The sequence below is a fragment of the Phalaenopsis equestris genome, unplaced genomic scaffold (assembly GCF_001263595.1).
Source record: "Phalaenopsis equestris unplaced genomic scaffold, ASM126359v1 Scaffold000300, whole genome shotgun sequence".
Lineage (NCBI taxonomy): Eukaryota > Viridiplantae > Streptophyta > Magnoliopsida > Asparagales > Orchidaceae > Phalaenopsis > Phalaenopsis equestris.
Window position 1 is genome coordinate 340,850 of NW_018164742.1, and position 22,801 is coordinate 363,650.

At 32.6% G+C, this 22,801-nt stretch overlaps 1 protein-coding gene across 3 annotated transcripts in view; it reads left to right on the plus strand.

Moving 5' to 3' along the window:
• Positions 1 to 1,170: 1,170 nt before the first annotated feature.
• LOC110025461 (transcription factor GTE1-like) overlaps positions 1,171 to 22,801 on the plus strand; it is a 30,936-nt gene continuing 9,305 nt past the window's right edge. The window contains exons 1-7 of one of the 3 annotated variants that reach the window (XM_020725954.1): positions 1,171 to 1,330; positions 1,611 to 1,827; positions 1,905 to 2,138; positions 3,869 to 3,946; positions 16,351 to 16,575; positions 16,766 to 16,864; positions 18,491 to 18,549. In XM_020725954.1, the coding sequence (XP_020581613.1) occupies positions 1,621 to 1,827; positions 1,905 to 2,138; positions 3,869 to 3,946; positions 16,351 to 16,575; positions 16,766 to 16,864; positions 18,491 to 18,549 (902 nt within the window). In that variant the 5' untranslated portion in view covers positions 1,171 to 1,330; positions 1,611 to 1,620. Of the gene's footprint in view, positions 1,331 to 1,610; positions 1,828 to 1,894; positions 2,139 to 3,868; positions 3,947 to 16,350; positions 16,576 to 16,765; positions 16,865 to 18,490; positions 18,550 to 22,801 lie in introns of those variants that run through there. The other 2 variants (XM_020725955.1, XM_020725956.1) reach the window with 2 other exon arrangements.

Here is a 22,801-nt window from a genome sequence, read left to right on the forward strand (position 1 = left end):
TGTTTGTAGTATATATATATATATATATATATATATTTGTTTGATGGCTTAACATGTATCTCATAAGTTCAATATTTTCAGAGTTTATTTCTCTGCAACAATTTTTATATTATGCTATTATGATCCCATGCTCCAAACCATCCATAGTTTCATTTAAATTGGAGTATATATTCATTTTAAAGTGTAAACAACCATAACTGACTTTTAAGTCATTGCAGAAATTGTTAAATAGTTGTATTGGATTTAACATGATTTATGAACCTCTTAGGATTTACTAAATCTGGATTTACAGGGTTTACTAAATTTTGGTAGTTTAAATCCTAGTTGTTGCCATACATTATCTAAAGAATAAAGAAAATGAAGTGTGAAAAAAATAATATAATCTAATGGCATTTAAATAGAAATGTGAAAATACTTAGAAGATATGACAATTTCTTAGCTTATTAAAATTTTTAATATAATTTTTATTTTTTTTTAAATCTGATTAGTAGAGAAATAATTTATTAGTATTTTTTTTGGTTAGGAAAAAAGAAGATGCATAAGAGTGTGCAAATTATAGAGAAACTAAAGTAATATATCGTGCATTAAAGCTATGGGAAAGATTAATTGAATATATGTTACAAAACAATACAAAAATTTCTTAAAATTAGTTTGGATTCATGTCGTGCAAGTCTACCATGAAAGCTATAAATTTTGTAGATTTAGACTTATGTTGAAAAATTTAGAGATAGACCTACAAAAATTTGAACATGTTGTACAAGAAATGATCTTTAATTTTTTAGAATTAAATGAAAACATGACACCAATAGCACACAATGGAGAAAAAATTCATATAGCTCACCCCGCTCATTGGCATAGAGAATTATTGTTATTGTTGTTATGGTTTGATTAATAAATTATTCATTAAATATATTACTTAATATAAAAAAAATTAATTACCTTATAATTAATTAGTATTTAATATTCATTAATTAATTGATGAGTAGTCATCTATTAAATTAAGAAAATCTTAATTAAAATTTAATTTAATTAATAAAATATTATTAAATTTTATATAAGTTTAATAAGTTTAAACTGATTTAAAAAATAATGTATTAATTAATAAACAAATAAATAATATAAATTTAAATTCCCTTATATAAAATTAACCGAAAAATAACCAACGGGGCCCGCGACCTTCCCTTCCCTCCTATCCGAAACCCTCGCAGAGCCGCGACTGGAGCTAGCTTTGAAGGCAACGACGGGGAAGCAGTGTTTGAACAGAAGAAGACCTCCGGAACTCCAATCTTTCTCCCCCTTCTGCTCTGTTCCTACAAGAAAATTTGCGAAGGTAACTTTGTTTTTCTTCCCGCTCGCCTTTGCACGCTTCAATTTGTCTTAATTCCGTAAATCCACCTGGACTAGCTCCCATTAGGTTTAATAAATCTGGAATTTAGGACAAAACCGGAGAGAATCTGTAGGATATAGGTTATTATTTTTGCTGCTTGGCAGGATTTAGGTTAATTCCTGTTATTTGTCCCTGCACGAGTCTTATCCAGGTGTTTTTGTTTTCATTTCAACTAAAAAGTGCACCATTTTTACTTTATTTGTACTCCATTTCGGATTTGCAGCAGGTATATAATGGCGACGCTAACAGCTACTCACGGTGATGCCGCGGAATTGCTCGCTTCACCTCTTACGCAGCAGCCGCTCATAAATATTAGCCATGAGGACCCTATCTGCAGTAGCGCAGTTGAGAAGAGGAGTCAAGAGAAAGAGAATAATGAAGTAGCCGATGAACTAAGGTTTAAGCGCAGTGTGGATGAGCTGACATCTCAGATGGATGAGGTATAATTCGTCTTGCAAATTGAACCTTATTGTTGTTTCTGTAGTCAAAATTAGCAGAGATTGGCAGCTTTTTACAGTTGGAGCAAAAAGTGAACGAGGTTTCAGAGTTCTATGCCAACAGGAAAAGGCAGAACGAGTTCAAAGGGACTTCCGATCTGAAGGATAAGGAGAAAAGCAACAGTAACAACAATACTAACAGTGGTGGTAATAATAGCTGCACAAAGAAGCCTGTAGATGGGTCAAAACAACACGCTGCTTGCTCTAAGAGGATGCAGGAACTCATGCGACAATTTGGCACTATTTTGCGTCAGGCAAGCATACTTTTTGGCTATTTTATGCATTTTATATTGTAGTGTGCTAGAACCCATTATGGGTCTTTGTTGTGCCTTTTCATTCGATGTAAGTAATAATCTATAGTATGCTCGTTTTATTTCATGCAAATGATCATCTATATTATGCGCCAGCTATTTGATGCAAGTCATCTTCCAAACCATGCTTACACTTGGGGATATGTAATGTATTAAATGAATCTCTTCAGAATTTTTTTTTTTAGGTTATATTGTATAAACAAAGTGGACTTATAGTATGATTTGTAACTCATTGTGTTCATTTTCCATTTTTTGGGTATCTATGGCTATCCTTAATATATTTGTATGGCAAATGCATGCGCACTTACTTTTATGTATGTATATTTTTAGAGTCAGGCTTTGGTCCTTTTGGTAGAAAAAGGCTATTTTACTGCCAAATTTAGTTTTCAAAATTTTTGTTTTTTAGCTTTCCAGATGAGAATCATGACTATTGTTCTTTGTCTTTACGATTGAAACCATATAGGGATACTATATTGAATCATACAACTATTTTTATCACCGGTCAAACACATTCATAGTTTATATTGATGCAAATTGAATAATCCAGTTTATTTGTTTCTCAATACGTGAAGCTATAGTTGACGAATTTTTTTATGCATGGCTAGCTTATATTTGGAGTGAGCTACTGACTTTAATTTAAAAATATATGACAAGGATTTTTGACAGTATTATCGTATTATACTATCTAGTTCCATATTTTTGTCATATTAGAATATAACTTAACCTTGAGTTTTAGTTATTGCTTTTTTAATAATTTAGTATTTGGTTAAGGTGGTATTTAAATTTTTGGGCCTCCACAATCAAAATATTTTGGTGTGAGAAAGGCTATCTTTAAGATTAAAGCCAATCTCTACCTACTTTTGTATGTGTCGTTAACATCCTTAGCACCTCCATCAATCTTATCTCAAAAAGTTTCAGTTGAACTTCTCAATTATTATTCTTTCTTTCTTGTTGATGGTTATATAAGGTGTTGAATCTGGTTTTTGCAATCTGCCACAAAACTTATGATATCTTTAGTATTTTTCTTGCACTTTCATCTTATCTAGTTGTCTTATTGCAATATTCTGCATGCAATTGTATTTGTGCTGTAAGTATTCATGTATTATTTACCACCTGTTTTTCAATAGCTGTTTCTAATACATCTATCTTGTCTGATATTTTATTTATCTATATCTTGGTTTTCCTACACATTAATCTTCGCTGTTTTATATCTTTCATGTAAAAATTAGTTGTTAGTGACTTATTTGTTGTTGAACGCTTTGATTTATAAAGCATTGGCTATCTAATTGCATATTTATAAAATTTAACCTATAAAATTTAATGATACTCTAATTTCATGGAAGTTTTATTATTTACTAGCCTACCCTTAACTTGATGAATTATATTCTCACATGTATATCAATTTTGTTTTTTTCTCATCATATTCAAGGTGCTCAGGCTTATTACACTTGCAAATAATTTATCATCTAGTTTTATCTACCTTTAGTATTATAAATTTGTAACTAATAATTTTACAAGCTATAATTTCGTGTGTATGTGTGTCTGTATGCATGCATATTCATCAACATGATTCACGTCATCTCCTAAAGCTGTGTTTAAATCAAGCCATTTTCATATTGAACTAAATGCACTAAAGTACTTAATGCTATTCATGCATTTAACATTTTTATCAGATCTCACAACATAAATGGGCCTGGCCTTTTATGGAACCTGTAGATGTCGAAGGGCTCGGTCTCCATGATTACTATGAGGTATAATTTCTGATTTGTATGTCAAATCATCATTTTGGTTTCATTTTTAATGCCAGCTTTTGGAACATATGTAGTCTGATCTCACCTTATTTGATACATGGTTAACGGCAGGCCTTATTTACAAGAATTGTATCATTTTATGAACTTATGGTTTGAATTACAAAAGCTTGAAATTCTTTTCCTTTTTTTTGGATGGTTTTGACTTGTTTGTTTGTGGATTTGTGGGAGAAGAGGGAGGTGGGAGGGTGGCAATGGTTGGAACTTGGAATTGTGTAAGTTTCCAAGATAAAAATGCTGCTCTGATTTTCATGAAGAAAATATTCTCGATTAACTAAAAATCTGAAACAAGGCTTCTAAATAAAATATTACCTTCATTTTATAATGGACCTTTTTTTTATTAAACATTTTAGTGTAACCAGGTTACTTTGTGGCTTAGAATTCTTCCACGTTATTCAAATTGTTAGGAAATGTTATTGATATGTTTATATCATTATATTTCAGCTAAACTTTGGAGAAAACTATTATTAAGTTTAGACATATTGTCATGACATCTGAAATATCATGTGGTATAAATCCTGCCTAACAATTCTGCTGTCTCATTCTATTGGAAATTCCGAAGGCTTGAGCAAAACCTTGAACATACTTGTGCATCGTTCTCATCACAAAGTGCTGGGTCCAATAAATCTAGCCTCATTTGGCTTGCAAAAGATTTCCAGGCCTCATTTCATTATGGTTGTCAGTTGCATTACTCGTTACAACAGGAATGCAATATTTCGTTTGTGCGGAAAACATGTAACATAAAATACTAGAGTGTTTGCACTTTTTTCTCAGATTCTTTATCAAATTCATTTATAGTTTCTCCACCTGTGTAAGGCAGGACTAATTTTTAATCTGCACATAATAGATCAACCCAACCATGTCACAACATTCCCAAACTAAGCCTTAATAGTTTGAATAGGTCTGGTCATTTGTCAAAATTAACTCTATAATTGCTTATGAATCACATGTTTTGTTATTCATGTGGATTAATAGTTTTATTTGTTATTTATTTCTTTTTCATTATTTTTTTTGAAGTTGGCCCAGTCATGTTGTGCACCTCATGTAGTTTGTTACCTACATCCATTGTTTGACCCTTTGGTTTACTTGCCAAAGCCCGCCTTTTATTTGACTGTGGGCATCATTAGGCTTGTTGATGTGGTCATGCTAGAGATTGATTGCGATATTTGAGATGTCTTATTTTTAATGTTTCTATTGATTGGTGCTACGCTCCATGCGCTAATCAAAATTGCTATAATTCTTTTTTTTACCGTTGTTATTTTTTGTCACCATTAAATTTTGTTTTTGATTTTTAATATTTTTATTTATGTATGGCATTTTTTTCTTAAAAGAGAAACATAAAACTAAGTGTTGCCGAGATGAGAATGCTTAGGTGGATGAGTGGTTTTACGCTTAGAGACAAAATGCAAATTGAATATATTCGTGATAGGGTTGGTGTGGCTCCAATGACGGTCAAATTTAGAGAGTCATCTTACATGGTTTGGTCACATTAAACGTCGACCATCTGATGATCCGATTAGGAAAGTAGATGTTTTAGATTTGATTTATGTTAAGAAAGACAGAGATAAACCTAGAAAGAGATATTGCATAAAAAATGATCTTAATTTTTTAGAATTAAATAAAAATATAACACTTAATAGGATGCAATGATAGGTAGGATGCAATGGTGAAAAAGGATTCATGTAGCTGACCCCACTTAGTGGGATAAAGGTTTGTTGTTGTTGTTGTTATTGTGTTATGGCATTTTTTTCTTTGATGGCTGCTAGTGTAGCTTCTTAACCTGCATCTTAAATATTATGGGTTAGTGTTACATTGACAACCAGCAGTAGAAGTTATATCAATTTTGTTGGATCTAATCTAATTATGATTTTGGCAAGCTTTAGTACATTACTTGGGAGATCTAAGTTTTAATTTTTGATATTGTAATGCATTTCATAGAATTGCTACTTGATTATAAAGAGAAGTATACAAGGGTCCATTATGACATATGATCACCATTAAGTTATGTGTCACGATTTAAAATGATTGTGAGGGAAAATAGACGAGGATATGCTAAAATGTAACCTCCAAACGATGCGTTACAATTTAGCTAATTTTGGTGAAAATAAATAAGTTTTGATAATGTTGTAAACGAGTCGAGCCTGATGAGCAAGCTCAAACTTGGCTCGTGTTCGACTCTTGTTCGAAATGACTCGTGAACAGTGTGTTTGTGTTCGGCTCGAATAACGTATTCATGTTCGACTCTAATAACATATTCGTGTTCGTGTTTGGTTCATGTTTGACTTAAAATTAACTCGTATTATAAAATTATTATAATAGTTAATTTTTAAATAAAAAATAATAATTTTATCTAAAAAAAATGTTTGCTTTAATAATTTAATTTCAATCATAAAACACTGATTAACTAAAAAAATTTTAAGAATAAATTTCATTTAAAATTTTACACAATAAGAATCTTAGTATTGTTTTACAAAATTTTATACAATAATAATATTAATATTGTTTTGCAAAATTTTATACAATAGGAGTAATTTTATTACAAATTTTATTTTTTACAAACTAAACAAAAGCTCAAATGTACAAATAAAATCTCAAATAAAAATCAAAACATAAAAAGTAGCTGTATTACATATTTGTATTTAGAAAATTACATTTACATTTGATACACACACACTTATGACTTACATAAACCTAAAAATTTTTTTAAAAAATACATTAAATTTAAACTCTATGAATTTGTACTAATTCCTTGATCTTTATGTTCGACTATCCAATAAAAAGTGATTAGTGAATGATGATGAGCTAATGATGATCTTGTACCTACAATTCTTAGTTTTGTATAAAAAAAATAAATAAATTAGAAATGAAAATAAAAGTTAATATGTAATTATTAATTGAGGCTCATATTTATGAACTCCTTTCATCACTTTCAAGTAAACCAACTATACGATTGCACGGTTTATGCGCCTTCCAAGCATAGTGAAATTAAAATTAATATCTAATGTATTAATTTAAATTCCATACAAAATATTGTAATCCTCCGTTATGGTCTTCCAAAGTATAAAAGACTAAGAATCATAATAATCTTAGGAAACTTGATTTATTCTTATCTTCAAAATGGTTGCAAACATGTTGCCATACCAATAATGAGATTTTATCAATTGTAATCATCATAACCTCTATTAAAATTTTAACCAAATTATGAGATTCTAGAAGCAAACTAAACCATTGCACAAGCACCAAAGAAAATCAAGCAGTAAGGAAATCTGTAAGCAAGCTAAGAATAATAACCCAACAACATGAATGGCCAAGTTAGGCATCATGAACAACCAAGCCTTAAGATGGCAGCATGAAATCTGTAATCAAGCTAAGCATACACAAGCTTTTAGCAAGGATGATCCTTGATGATTGTAATCCGACTCTAGACCTTGCGATTGGCTGCCGTATCCTCATTGTCATCGTTATTTGTGATGATGTATTTAAAAAGGTTCTCAAGAATTTTCTATCAATCATCAACTTGTTGATAGGCTGGACAATAGTGAAAGTATCCCGAGGGATGATTGAAGAAAAAAAATTATTCAAATGCCTTGGCTGAATATCTCATTGGCTTAGTATTTTACCTCAACTGACAATCTCCATTTGGGGATGAGGCTTTTCCAAGTTTATTCTTTAAATTACTAAGTCTCTCAACAAAACTCTAATGTTAGGAACTTCACTATTATTAGCATCTTTAGGCTTCACTTCTTAACCCCATCAAAGCAAAACAATTTGGTCAGCAACCTCGTCAAACTAGAGTATTATGCTACTTTTGTGGCACCTTCATTCCCGATCCTGCATCCACCATGCAAGTTCAGAGATGAAGGTAGTACCTCTTCTATGGCATATGCTAGTTCTATCATCTGAATTATATGCCTCGCCTCGACACAGAGCCTATAGAAGATGCTTATTGCCTTGTATAATGTGATGATGATGATGGTCCATCCTCAATGTTAACACAAGGATGAAAGAAAAGTCAATTGTTGCTTAATCTCTTTCATGAATTACTAGCTGAATATCACCTATGACCAAACATTTAAACCAACTAAATTGATGAATTTAAAACCCATGAATCAATTAACATCACGCTGATATTAAATGATGAAAACAAGCTTAAAAAGTAGCACCTTAAACTTGGGTTGCATTGGTTAAAGTTTAAGTCAAAAGAATTTACAATATTTATAATTTATGAAATTAAATTAAATTCATATGTCAAACCAAATTAAATAAAATGAAAATTTTTTTGATCAAAGTGATTAAATCCAATCAAGATGGCTAATAAAATTAATAACAAACAAAAAAATTGTATTCAACTTCAAAATGAAATTCACATAACACATTACCCCAACAATAATAATAATAAAAAAGAAATTAATACATTAAGAAAGTACAACACTAAATATTAAGAATATACTAATATTAATCAAACCTAATTGAGTAGTTAAATTAAATTGGGAAAGTTATGAAACAAATAATTGGTTAATTATTGATTATTTTCTAAATTAGCTAAATTGTTTTGGGCTTCCGCTCAGTGATTGAATTTCGGTGTTGTGACCTTTGTACTGGGCTTAACCCCATGGAACATTTGGTTTTACTTGCAAAGCACCATATTTGTTATGGCTCGTGCATTATATATTTATTGGCAGCATGTGTATAAGCATGGATCTTAAGCTTTTAAATTTTAATTTAAAACTATAAAATATCCAAAACTTTGAAAATATCACGGTTTGTCAAAGCGCACTAAACATTCATATCATCGAGGCAGACCTTTCAACCTAATAAAATTGTTAGATTGTCCTCAAGTATCGAAAACTCGTAGAAAATTGTGATTAACATCCAATCATCGAACTTTAGGGGGTCCTTCGCATGTTATTGACATATCTATTATTGCTAATTCACCATGTCACTTCTCCTAATTTAGCAAAATTGGCAACAAGGTTCAATTAATGAAATATTTCAAACATATTTTAAGATTTAAAAAATCATTAAAGTTGAGGGTCCTTTATTAGTCTGTGAAGGACCTTGGGTCATATCACCTTGAGGCTTCATGACAAAAAAAAAATGTAAAATATTACACAAACGTTAAAAAAATTATGCAACCCAAACCTTGCTCTTGTAGGAAAACTACGATTTTGGTGCAATGAAAATTGCTTAGCATACGCTTTCAAAAAGCTCAATGGCCTTGGCCACCTTTTAGATCAAACAACATACATCAAATCAACACAACTTTATTGATGCTTGATAGAGCAACAAAAGAGAGGACCTCACGATGCAATTGCACTCCTAATTCGTATTTTAGGAGTGGCTACATTGGCTAACACAATGTATCTCATGAAGTGTGATCATAATGTAGACACAATTAGATTTTTTGACTCAATGATGAATGTTGCCATTAATGCTCAAATCAGAACCATTTATACCCATGAAAAACAAATTGAATCAAAATCAAATGGCCATTGCCCCATCTAGTTTTATTTGACCTTCATTGATCTAAGTTTGAAGTTAAAATCTTTAGTTCACCTTGCTTATTGGATATGGTTGTGGGATATATCCTAATGACTTGGGGCTTCTTTTGGGTAACTGCAGTTGTTTGAAGAAGTTGCTACGCAGCAGCTGTGCGAGAAAGTTATTGTGAGGAACTTGTGTCTATTTATTTAGTTCAGTTGTGCAGCAGTTGTGTTGCAACTGTTTATGAAAAAAAATACATTTTTTCGTCGGTATTGTTGTGCTATTTATAAGATAATCATTCTAAACTTCATGAGTGAGACATGAAAACAAAAACTTCTTGAACCCTAAAAAATACTCATGTTCAAATATTATTTCTAGAAATGACATCTTACTTAACAGTGAGTAACATAACAATCAAAATTTAAAATAAAAATATAAGAATAACTATTAATATTATCAACATATTAATTTTCAAATATAGACGATTAATCCTATGGGATAACTTCTTCTCCAAAGATCTTGCCACGCCTTTCGTTATCTAAGATAGAATCATCAAATTGACCTGCCCACCTAAAGAAGTCATAATCTTTAGCTGATTTATTTCTTGAACACTTGTAAATTTTTTTCTCGAGTATTTTCTCTTTATTATGTAAATAAAGAATTCTGCAATCCACATTTGTAGCACAAGACTTAAGACGCACTAGAAGTCCTTGAGCTCATATTTACTAAATGTTGAAAACCACAAACATAAATTAGCTTGCCTTAATAGTACAAAGATAAAATTATATGAAAACTTAACTAATAAAAATAACAGAAATACATAAATAAATATTCATAAACTTATGAGGTTTCAGAGTAAAAATCATTATAGGAGGACAAAAGTCTTTAAAGAAAGGTGATATTGGTATCCTTTAATTCTCGTAATGCTGACGTCGTTTGTCTACAGAAGAAGCTCAATAGTCATTTGATTGAAAAATAAAGGGATCTTGGTTGCTTTAATATTGATCTCATATATTTCAAAATCCATAACACCATAAAGACCATTTAGAAGAACCTCTAAAATCATATATCTATCATAGACCTCCAAACCCAAAAAACATAAATTAGACTCACGGTTGCCTAGGGAGTCATCCGTGTGGGATAAAATACATGTTGAAAGAATGAAAAAATATCACCGCAACAAATCATACTATATTCCACTTAAATATCATTGCATAAAGAGTCAACATTAAGAGGTTAATAATACCTCATACAATATCATATAAGCGTCACACATTAACTAATGTATCGCTGATCTGCTCTCGCAATAGAATCATATCTTCAACACCCTCTCCATTTTGTGTATAATCATCACCTAGATCATAATCATTTGATTATATTGACTCTCCCAAGCTATGCTCATATGCTTCTGGAGGAATTGTTGATCGACTTTCATTAATAACATCAAATCATTTTTGCTGTAAAAAAACTTATAAAATTTAGCCTACACTCTGTATTCAAATACATAAAAAGCTCTCTTTGTAAGCTCTTCTAACAACTTCATGGGATAAAAATATAGAGAAATGTTTCGTAAATTTTCTATGTTTTTCGTAGTATTTTCATAATTGTTGAAACACATTGGTGTTGGTTCAACTGAAGTGCAAGGCTTGGTGGGCATACTAGAGCATTTAGAATTTTGTTCAGAAATCTTATTTTGTAAGAATATTACGTGATTTTTTTTCTTCGTTTCCCCCTTATGACACAAAAATGAATGACATTTTATATGACTTGACCCAATATGTTCGGTGACGGTTCATATGGATTCTTCACTTGAGTCAACTTGGTGCTCAAAGCCTACTGGTTGACTTACACCAGTACTTGGTCTTTGACTCGAAGTCCAATCATTATCATCGGGCAAAGAATCTACTAATCATGTGGTCCAACTTCTCTCTAACTTTGGATCAGTGCCACTAAATTTATTTTTTTTTTGCTTTTCACACGACCAATAAGTATAGTAAAACAAAAATTATTGATTTATAGCATTGCTTATCATAACAATGTGAAATTGTCTGCCCGAAAAACATAATTTCACCTCAAATCTTTCTTTACACCATTGTTTTGATGCATCAATAGTATGCTTTGTGTGATCCCAACCAAGACCAGTAGCTCGCTTTAATTCTTTCAACAATTTTCAATCTTCACTTATTTTTTTGTTGCATCATATCATACTCATGTCTAGTCTTTTCTTTAAATTTATTAATGATGTTCTGCCATACCTCTTTGTTGAAAAATATTGTGGGCATATTACCTAACTCAACTTCTTTTAAACAAAGGTCACAAAATATCATCTTTATATCTCTTTTTCATATTGCAGATACACCATTCTATCTTGCCCGACCTATTTGAACCACTAATTTTGAGAAGAGCAAAATAAAAATAAGTTACTATGAATAAATAAGATAAAATAAATTGATGTAGCATATATGTTGTTTACTCTTTAATTTTTTTTTTTTGAAATGATTTGGCATATCTATTGATTACTGTCACACAAAGACACCAACATATTCAACTACTACGAAGCAACCCCTCATTCTATAAAGCAAGCACATAAAAAATTAATCATCACAAAAGTAATCAGCATATGCTATATGAAATGACAGAGAGGGAATGACCGAAGAGAAATTAACCTCCACAAAAGTAATCAACATATCAACATATATGCAATATTTCAAGTGGCATCCATGTCGTTGTTTCTACTTTATGTCGGTATAAAAAGATGAAGCTATGAAGTCCAATGCTTTATGTAGAAACAACAATTCTGACTTCTTTAAGAAAGCCTATAATATTGACCCTTTGATCCTAAACATTGATTTCAGAAGCGGATGGACACAATGCCACTATTCAAAGAAATAACAACAAAAGCATAAGGCAGAGAGCTCCAAATCATCAGTGAATTCACATGAGCAATTATGTTATCCTAAGAAAGCCCAAACAACCAGATAGTAAATTTACAAGAAGATGAACACATGGAAACATACTCTCAACAATAATCTGTGACAACAAACACACCACAACATGCTCTGTGTAAATAGAGGTGCAATTCTACCATGCCGAAAAGCTAAGCATTAAGTTCATAAAATGATGCAAACCCTAAACCACACTCTCAAAATCAAGCCACATAACAAAAGTACCATAACATGAAGCTTTAAAATACAATGCTCTATGTAAAGACAACAACAATTACGTTAGCCTAAAATCACGTTACCATAATGACATTACAACCCAACACTAATGCACAACAACAAATTAAATAATAGAGAGGTATGTTGTGCGTTTGAGAGGGTGGCGGGGCAATCACATCCCCACAATTACAATTCAAACGCTAAAAAATGTGTCACCACAATGCCATTACAACAAACTCATCCGCCAAATGCAAATCAACATACTCAATGGAACCAAAAAAAAGCATTTTAGCTAACAGAAAACTGAAATGAGAAATCACCATATCTTAGGGCATAAATCTCCACACTAACAACTTCCAAATACTAAAATGAAATCATGATGTGCCACCAAAATAGAAGAGAACAAAAACATCTTATAAATTTGGAAGCAGAGCTCACCAAAAACCACAAAAATGATAAAAAAAAAAAACCCACATATAAGGCATATAGTTCGAAAATCTCACATGAGATCGGAGAAGAGATGATAAAGAATAACGATGATCAAAGATTCCTCGTGTGAGATCGGTCGAACTATTAGAGGTGAGAGTGAAGAGAAGCTAAAGCTAGGGAAAAATCCAGAATGTGGGTGCAGGACGAAGGAGGGGCAACGAGAGTATTTACCCACATTCAGAATGCAGAATGCAGAATGCAGTGCAAGGGGTCTAGCGTGAAATGAATAATAAAACTCACGTTGTTGTACACAAAGAAAACGAAAAAAAACAAACACCATAAAATGCAGCTCAAGCCTGTACTGCTGTCGCGCCAGTCTCTCAAATGCATAGTTGCTAGTGGGTCACCCTTATCTCTTGTGCTAGAAGTCTCGGTCTTATGGGTTATTCTAAAATTAGTGTTCTATGTTCTTGACCTCAAATAAAAACCAATGATTACCATTAAAACATTAAATCAAACCAAATCAGATTAGTATATTTCGGCATTCTTGAGATTGGGATTGTTACTCTGGCATGCAACTTATGATTCTTTGGGGCTATTTTATGATTGTAGTTTTAAATCTTGTCCTTCAATTTAATTCATATAAAGAGCAAAGCTTTTTCAAATCCAAATTTTATCAATTTGTAATTTCAAACTACTTTACATATTGGGCAAGATCATAAGGCTCGTGATTGGGATATCTTCACTATCCTCAATATCTGAGTTGCAAGGCCCATCTCATGCATTCTTAAATTTGAGACTATGAGCCCTGACTTATCACTAAATTTTCAAACTAAGTTGTATACACATGCTTCAAACTATTCAACTAGAAATGTCAAATATAAATCATTAGATAAGATGCATCGAGCTTAATTATATATTTCTAGAGTTGCAAGCTTCCGTAACATATTAGGATTGAATATAAGCCACAAGTTTCACAAACACATGCAAATATTTCAAAAAGTCAATTTTTGACCATCCATTCGACATATTTGTCACCTCTAGAGTTGCAAGTTGAACTATGGGATTCCTTAAAACTAGCATAGTAAGCTCCACGTGACCTTCAAGAGTTCAAATGAGCTAATTTAAATCAACAATGTTATAACTCAATTCAACTAATACAAACCAGTACAATACGAACTTTTTGGGTTAGATCTACCCTCTCATGCATAAATTACAACTCCTGAATGTAACTTCTTTTATATTAAGGCAATAAGTCCTTATCATTGAGCATTCAAGACATGTAAGCCCCATTTCTATGGGCGAGTTAGCACAACACTTATCAAACAATACTCTCAATATGAAAACACAACTAAAGTGAAACTGCACGAACCTACCAAATCCAAAAAAAATAAATGCCAGAGAAATCCTCCAAACTCTTTAAAAAAAAAAAATCTCGAGTCTTGTGGCTTCTATTAGCAATACATAGAGATGCAATAAATGCACAAATTGTTGATCTCGAACAAGTACATATACATAAAATTATTCTAATAGATAATCAATCTTTAGGAAATGTCAAGCATCTGAATGTTCCAGAAATTAGAGCTTTCCCCTGAGATGTATGGTGCTCCTTTTCTGAAATTGGGGCATACTTTTGTGCAGGAACCAAATACTCAAAACAAGAGACAAAACAAACAAAGCCTTTGTGTTTATGGTCTTTATTAGTGTTAACTATATTCAAATCGTTCAGGCTAAGCTAGGTTTTCTAACTGGAAGCTTCTTGTGGATATGCTAAAATGTTTTCTACCATGTAGATGTTAGTTTCAATATTAGCTCTGAAGGCCTACCTTTAGTTGAGTGTTCGATATGGGTTGCCATCTCAAAGAATTTCTTACAACTCTTCAATTAATTGGGTGTATTATTTAGGTACAACACTTGATTAATAGTTTCCTGGGGCTTACACCCATGGAGAATGTCAATCTCCTACTTCTAAAATAAATCTTGTTGTAGTCCAACTATTGTCTAGAGAAAATTATGGTAAAGTAAATTGTTTTCCTGCTTAACTTTAAGTTTTAAATTAAATAAATAAATGATGGGAGAATAGCCCCTATAACATATCACTTTTAAAATCCATGGTTGTGTTTGCATTTTGAATTTAGAATCACCATTATGATAGATGCGTCATCTAGATGTTGTATTTATATTTCAAGTTTATATATGTCCCTATTATGAATGGGTTGAACTTGGTTCACTTCTATAAGATATTTTTGCGGCTTAACTTCATGAAGCCTTTTTTATGTCATTTTTTTTAATGTTCCTATAGCTGGACGAATCTATTTCATGGGATTTTCGAAGGCTTGGAGGCTTTTCAGGCGAGGCTGGTTTATAGTTTATTGGCCATTCTATTCAGTTTTGCTTTACTAATTATTTTGGCTTGTTATTGTGAAGTTGATTTTGGCTTAGTCCCATTTTGGGTAGATCCTACTATTTTGTTTGACAGACTTTCCTATTTATTTGGTGATGGGGATGGTTTTGGAACAATAATAGTTTTGTTGTTGATTGCTATATATGTCTAATGTTTTGCTTCAAGCAGGTTCTTGAAGGGAGTTTGATCAATGGCTGACTCTTTCATGATATTTTTCTATGAGTCCCTATAAAAAAATTGTTCAAAATGAATTTAAAATCAATGGCATGAAAATATATCTATTTTGGACGCATATACTTTTCTTCTTCTACTTCTAGATTCTAATGCTTGATCAAACGAGATTTGAAATATTTTGAGACACATAGTCTCTTTATTCAAGCATTTGCCTATTTGGTTTATCTCTCTCTCCTTTTTCTTCTCCTCATTATGTTATCTATTTCTATCACTATTTGGTTGGTTTGAATATGTGTTTTGTTCAATGATCTAATATTTTTTGGGCTTTGTTTTTCGTTTGTATGGATGAAATCTTAGACAACGTTTTTCTTATCATACTTTTATGATTAATTTCTATTAGGAGGACAATATCTAGTCACTTGTGATTGAATTTCATTTATTGATTGTTATCTATCATTAAAAGGAAATAATTGTTTGCGTTTAGCAGTTTGCTTTCCTATGAAACTTGCATCTTTTTCTTGGATTTGTTTTCTAAGATTGTTTGGGGAATATATTGTAGCTATTGTTTATCTGTTTGTCTTGCATGTTGCGAAATTGTATATTTGATTATTATTAGAAACGTACTCTAGTGCAACTTGCATCAACTAGTATTGTTTTTTCCTGAAACAGTAATATTCTATTTTATTTTGCCTTAGATTATTAAAAAACCCATGGATCTTAGTACAATTCGGAATCAGATGGAAGCCAAAGATGACACCGGATATAGAAATGTTTCAGATATATATGCTGATGCAAGGTTAGTTTTCACAAATGCCATGACATACAATGATGAGAGAAATGATATCCATGTAATGGCTAAGACGCTGTTAGCTAAACTTGAAGAGAAGTGGCTGCTGTTATGGCCAAAAGTTGTTGAAGAGGTAAATTAGTGTGTTCTACTGTAATTTATATATGACTCTTCTCTAAGAAAGGATCCATGAACTTGGTCTTCAAGCTTTGCTTTGGTTGCCCACCAAGAGCACCCCATTAAAACAGAGTACACATAGCACATGCTCCAACTGTTGCTTCTAATCATTTATCCTTGATATTTTCTCTTGCATATTTGTTCAGGAAAAAAGACTAAAGGAGGAGGAAACACAAGCTCTAGCCAATATGCAACTTGTTCATGAAATTTCTATGGCAAGGATGGCCGCTGATGTAGAAAATGAGGTAAATATGTTGATTGCGAGGCTTGTAATGCATGTTACTAATTCTTCTTTGTTATGACTTACGCTGAACTGATTATGAATTCTCTGCAACTAGATTTCATGTTATAGCATGAATGTTAGATCCTATTTGTATGGTGATAATCAATTCAAAGGTCCACTTTAGGATTGGACGCTCCTTCATTTTGTGAGGAATTATTGGCTTTTTGGGAACCAAATTCTATGGATATAATGTTTTGACAAAGAAATAGGATTCGTTGAAAACTTCTTTATGTCAAACATTTCACCAATCAAACCACCTAATGATGTTGAAATGTTTTTGAAACTCGTCTGCATTTTAAAATTGTCATCTTATTTTGAAACATGAATTTTTTAGGCCACTTGTCTTCTCCTTTTACACTTCTTTTATTAGAAATTAAGAGATTGTAAGGTTGGCCCCAAAAGGAATGCACTGCATAAGGAGCTAATTGCATTGCTTTTGCAGGGGTTTTGGAAATCAAGGTCATTGGTTGAAAGACTTTCAATTGTAGCATAAAACTGTAATGTATTTGTAATTCATTGTTTAGTTTATTTTTAATGTATTTGAAATTTGTTGGATTTGGTCAAATTTCAAATGCATACCTTTATACAAAGTGTTGTCCCCCCCCCCCTCGTGGCCCCCCCCCCCTGCCTGCAGCCGCCTTTGCCTACCACCCAGTCGGCATTGTTCTCCATCTTCTGTTTTCTGCCCCCTTCTACTCATTGTCGGTCTCCTAACAGCCCCCGCCCCCAGCTGCCGGGGTTGTGACTGACAGTTGTTTATCGCCACCGGCGGTTGTTTGTTGCCATTGGCTGCTTTCAATGCCACTCACTTTCCATTCTTCCTCCTGCTGCCTCCTGTCGCCATTCATCCTCCCGCCGGCAGCCTGTTGCTAATCTTTGCCCGTCGACCGTTGTCCTGAACCCGCCTCCCCTTGCTCGCTGCTCACCCTCTAGTTATTTACCTTGTTTTTTACATTATTTTTTTTTTCTTCAAACCAAACAAGAAAATATGAAATCCTTCATTTATTTTACACTGAATCAAAAACTCAAAAAGTATTCTATATACAATACATTACTCTCACACTATTCCGTATACAATACAATACTTTCACACTACATTTTTTTTTGTGCAAGACATTATTTGTTTAGCAAGCCAAACAGCCCCTAAAATTGACTTGAAATTTTTTATCCTAAACTTCCTTTCCTTTGGTTGACTTGCGCATGTTACCAGACATCCATTCCAGCTATGGCATAAATTGTTTTCTTAAAACTATTAATTTAAGCTGTTTAATGTCTCTAGGTTTGGGAGCAATGCATCTGGTTCAATATTTTTTGGGTCATCATACTTCAGTAGTCATGAGTTAATGTGCATCTAGTAACTGTTGTTCCACTTTGAACTACTTGATCACTGTTTAAATATCCTTATGTTTAGCCAGAGGGCGAGAGTAGTTTGTGGACTCACCCGGCCACAGTTAAACCAAATTAAGTAATTGAGTTTAGAAAGAAGCCACCTTCTTCACTCCTGGATGAGTATACTATAATTTGTTTAATGCGTTGCATGGAAATTGTGAATTCTATTAATAGTTTATTTTATGGTTTCTCTTTTCAGCTTAATGATCTCAATTCACAGTTGGATGAACTTAGAGAAATGGTGGTTAAAAAATCCAGGTAAATCAAATAAATAAATTTTAAGTTTTGAATCTGTTAGATTTCCATTTTACAATGTGCAAAATTTGATAATTATGTCCTTGGCTTTGTATTGAATGCCTTTAAGAGGACAAAATGGTATATTAGTTGTTTCTTGTATTGATGATCCTGAAAGGTTCAAATAATTTCTGTCAACTGATACCACATTCTTAGTTAAGGCAACTTGAGCAAGCATAGCTAGAACCCGGTTATGTCCAGGATGGGCGACTGCCCATGCTGGAATTTAAGATTTCTTTGTTTAACTAGTAAAATTTATCAATCTTTTTATGTTGTTTACCTATTTTAGTCATGTCCACCGCCCCCTCCCCCCCCCCCCCCCAAACCCCCGTCCGAAAAAAAAAAAAATTTTTTTTTTGACCAATACCTCAAAAAAAAATCATTTGATGATTTTTCTCACCTTAAAAGGCAAAGTTGGTTATGCCCCTGAACAAGCAAGGACGATTTTAATTTATAGCCAGTTGTCAACATCATGTTGGTGTTATGTCGATGCCTAGCTTAAGAGCAATTTTATTATTTATTGGCCTAAGGGCAATTTGGTCTTTTATGCCTAGTATAAATAGGGCTAATATGTTTAAGCTTAAGGTTATGCATTATCATATTATTATTATTATGAGTCTTAAATTTAGGATTTGGAAGAGATTTTCTACCTCTTAAATTGTGATTTGGAAGAGATTGATTTTCTACCTCTTAAATTGTATGATTTGGAAGAGATTTTCTACCTCTTAAATTGTATGATTTGGAAGAGATTGCCTACCTCTCGAATTGCTGATGCTTATCTTATGTATTCTTGTTAAGTGTTTGATGTTCTTGCAATAAAATATTTATATACTCTAATTTCTATCAAGAATCCTATCAAATTGATATCAGATCTTTTGATTATGGTGAGTAAAGAGGAAGGATCGAGTGCGCCCTAGCCCCGATCCGAGAGCTAGAAATTACATAGAGAAGCAATAGTGGGAAGGATTGCGGCGTACAGAGCAACTTAATTCAATTCTTTATCGCAATACAATCGTGATTTGGAGCTAGCAGGCTCGCGTCAAGATTGCGGCTTATAGTGCGATTGTTATCGTGATACAGTCACAAATTGGAGCTAGCGAGGACGCAAGCGTCAGTATCGTGGCATGCAGGGCCAACGACATGATCTCAACACGATCGTAACTTACATTATCGCGGCTAGAAAGAGGCGTACAAGGACTTTGTAATAGAAGCTAGCGATTCACAGGGAAGATTGCTAGGATCGTAGCTTGCCAGTGCTCCTTTGTGATCGAGCGCTGACGCTATAGTCTCGAGTGAAGCGACGACAGGATTGATGTGATCCATGATCACTAACTTGCGGTACAGTCTTTATAAGAGAGCTAGTTGGGAGTAAAGATGGGATTTCATGATACAAAAAATTTGCCTTTATGGTTGAAGATTTTCCTTGACGGTGATATAGATGGGGATGTTTTTAAAAGAATGCAGGTTGGCTGGTTGAAATGAATGCATCGGACCTATTATGTGATAGAAAAGTACTGCTTAGTTTAAAAGGAAACTTTTATAAGATGGTGGTAAGACCTTCAATGCTTTATGGCGCAAAATGTTGGCCTTTGATGGAGAAGTATAAAACTAAGTTAAATGTTGTTGAGATGGGAATGCTTAGGTGGATGAGCGACTTGACACTTAACGGCAAAATGCGAAACGAATAAATCCGTGAAAGGGTAGGTGTACTTTCAGTGGCGAACAAGATTTGAGAGAGGCGTCTTAGGTGGTTGTTACATTGAACGTCGACCATCTAATTTTCTGTTATGAGAGTAAAATATAGAAGTAGACCTAAAAAGACTTGAACATTTTTTATCAAAATGATCTTAATTTATTAGAATTAAATGAAAATATGAAACTCAATTGGACACAATGGAGAAAATGGGTTCATGTAGCCGACCCCACTTAGTGGGATAAAGACTTGATGTTGTCGTTGTTGTTTGAAACTTTTCATCAGAGTAATGACGACTTAGAAAGTAAATGTTTTGGAAGAGAAATTAAAGAGGTAGTTGCACCACATCAAATTTGAAATAGAAGAATGACTTGGCTATATTGATAGGCCGTTGGAGCAAAGATACACAAACCTTGGAAGAAATGATGACAAACATCATGGTGTTTCACACAAAATCAACTCTGCCAACTGCTAGATCGACAGACGGTAACGGACACTGACTCGAGCAGTAACAATTGAAAGAATTTGCACGACATCAAGGTAGTTTTCCTGCTTTAGGAAGACCAGGAGCTGTGATATTGAACTAAGAAATCACGACGAATTCGAGAGACATCACTTGGAAGAAGTAGCACGACATTCTGACTGCTTGAACAAACAATAGTAAGTGGAATCGAAGTTGAGAGAGATGGAGACTGATGAGATGGAGTTAACAGAGATTCTGGTGATCAATAAGTTACAGGAGGTGTTGTTTGGGCAGTGATATTCTCTAAGATTGACTAGAAGCCAGGATACCATCCGATTTGGGCGTGGTCGAAGGATGTGCACAACCAGAATATTGAATTCTTAAGGGTCACTACAAATATATGATTAAATTTAAATGATTGTCAGATGACGATAGATCGTGGGAACAATACGACTTGATCCAAAAATAGTTTGTTTCCACCTTGAGGACAAGCTATCTTTTTGGGATGGGAGTATTTTTATGCTTGTGCCTAGCCTAAGGGCGATTTTATCTTTTATTAGCTTAAGAAAAAATTAGTCTTTTATTATTATTTATGTTTAGTATAAATGATGTTAGTATGTTTAGGATTATGGTTATGCATGAGATTACTGTTGTGAGTTTTAGATTTGAGTTTTGGAAGATATTTCTGACCTCTCGAATTGTAAGATTTGTGAGAGGCTTCTTGCCTCTCAAATTTTAGGTGTTCCATCATATGTATTCTTGTCAAGTGTTTGATGTTTTTTCAATAAAATATTTATTTGCCCTAATTTCTGCCAAAGAGTCATATCAGTTGTGAAGCTCAAATATAGCTCAATATTCCATGAAAAGCAATGATTTGGAAAGTTATATCCAATCAAAAGAAGCCGAAGCTATTATTGTTTTTAATACAAAGTCTCAGATGGGAGTTTGGATAAAATTAATGTATTAAATACATCGCTTGTAATAATGATGTAATGCATTATGGGTTTTAGAAGCATGCAAGTAATTCCTTGCATCAAGGATGAAGGATATTTGCAAAAGTATGTAGTATTCACTATTGGTATGATGGGGCTATGATGAGTACCATAATGGTTGGTGCGTAATTAAAGATTTCAATCTCCTCAAGATTTGTGTTTTCTAAAACAATCTAGATTGGGAAGTTTTAGTCAAAGTAGGTAAAAAATAAGAAAAAAAAAATAACAGGCTAAGGATTAATTCAATAGATTGCCTCTGAAATGTTTTTTTGGTGAATATGTAATTAATGATAATTAATCTAATTCTGAACGATTGTGCGATGCATACATCTTTTCACTTTTAGTTTTTTGGTTCTATCATACAAAAGGGCTTTGTATTTTTGTTATTAATTAGTTTAATGTTATCATTTTCTTCATTCAATTTTTTATGACTTGTGGATTAATTTTTTATTGTAATTATATTGAAATGTGAAAATTTACTTTATTTTAAAAAGCCATAGAATATGACATTGTTTGCAGATGGTGGTTCTTATTGATTCATGCTCAAGGAGGAGCTCAATCGCTTGTCGAGATTATTATGGAGGAGAGGGGTATGAATGTTTTGGGTTAGGTGAGAAGTAGAAAGGGAGAGATTAAACTTGATAGATAAATAAAGTATAATCCAATTTTATGGTTGGATTAAAGGACTTAATTGTCAAGACGCGACCTGATATAACCTCTTTATGCTAATAGATTATACCAAGTTTAGTTCGCAATATATATTTAGCCCAAATTCTATTTGAATGTTTTTTTTTTATCTTCTAATTTTCATGAGACAAATCAATAATAATATGAAAATAAAGTTAAATATCATCATCACATTTTTTTCTCTATATACATCAAAATTGTTATATTCAAAATATTTATATACAATGATCATGATTTTCTAATAAACCCAACAAAATATATTTTCATCACGATCACAAAACACATACAAAATGTATCTTTTTTTTTCAGCAAATTCTATCAAATCACTCCACTGGAGCCTTACCCTTCTCCGAAAATATGTAAATGCAACAAGAAAAATAA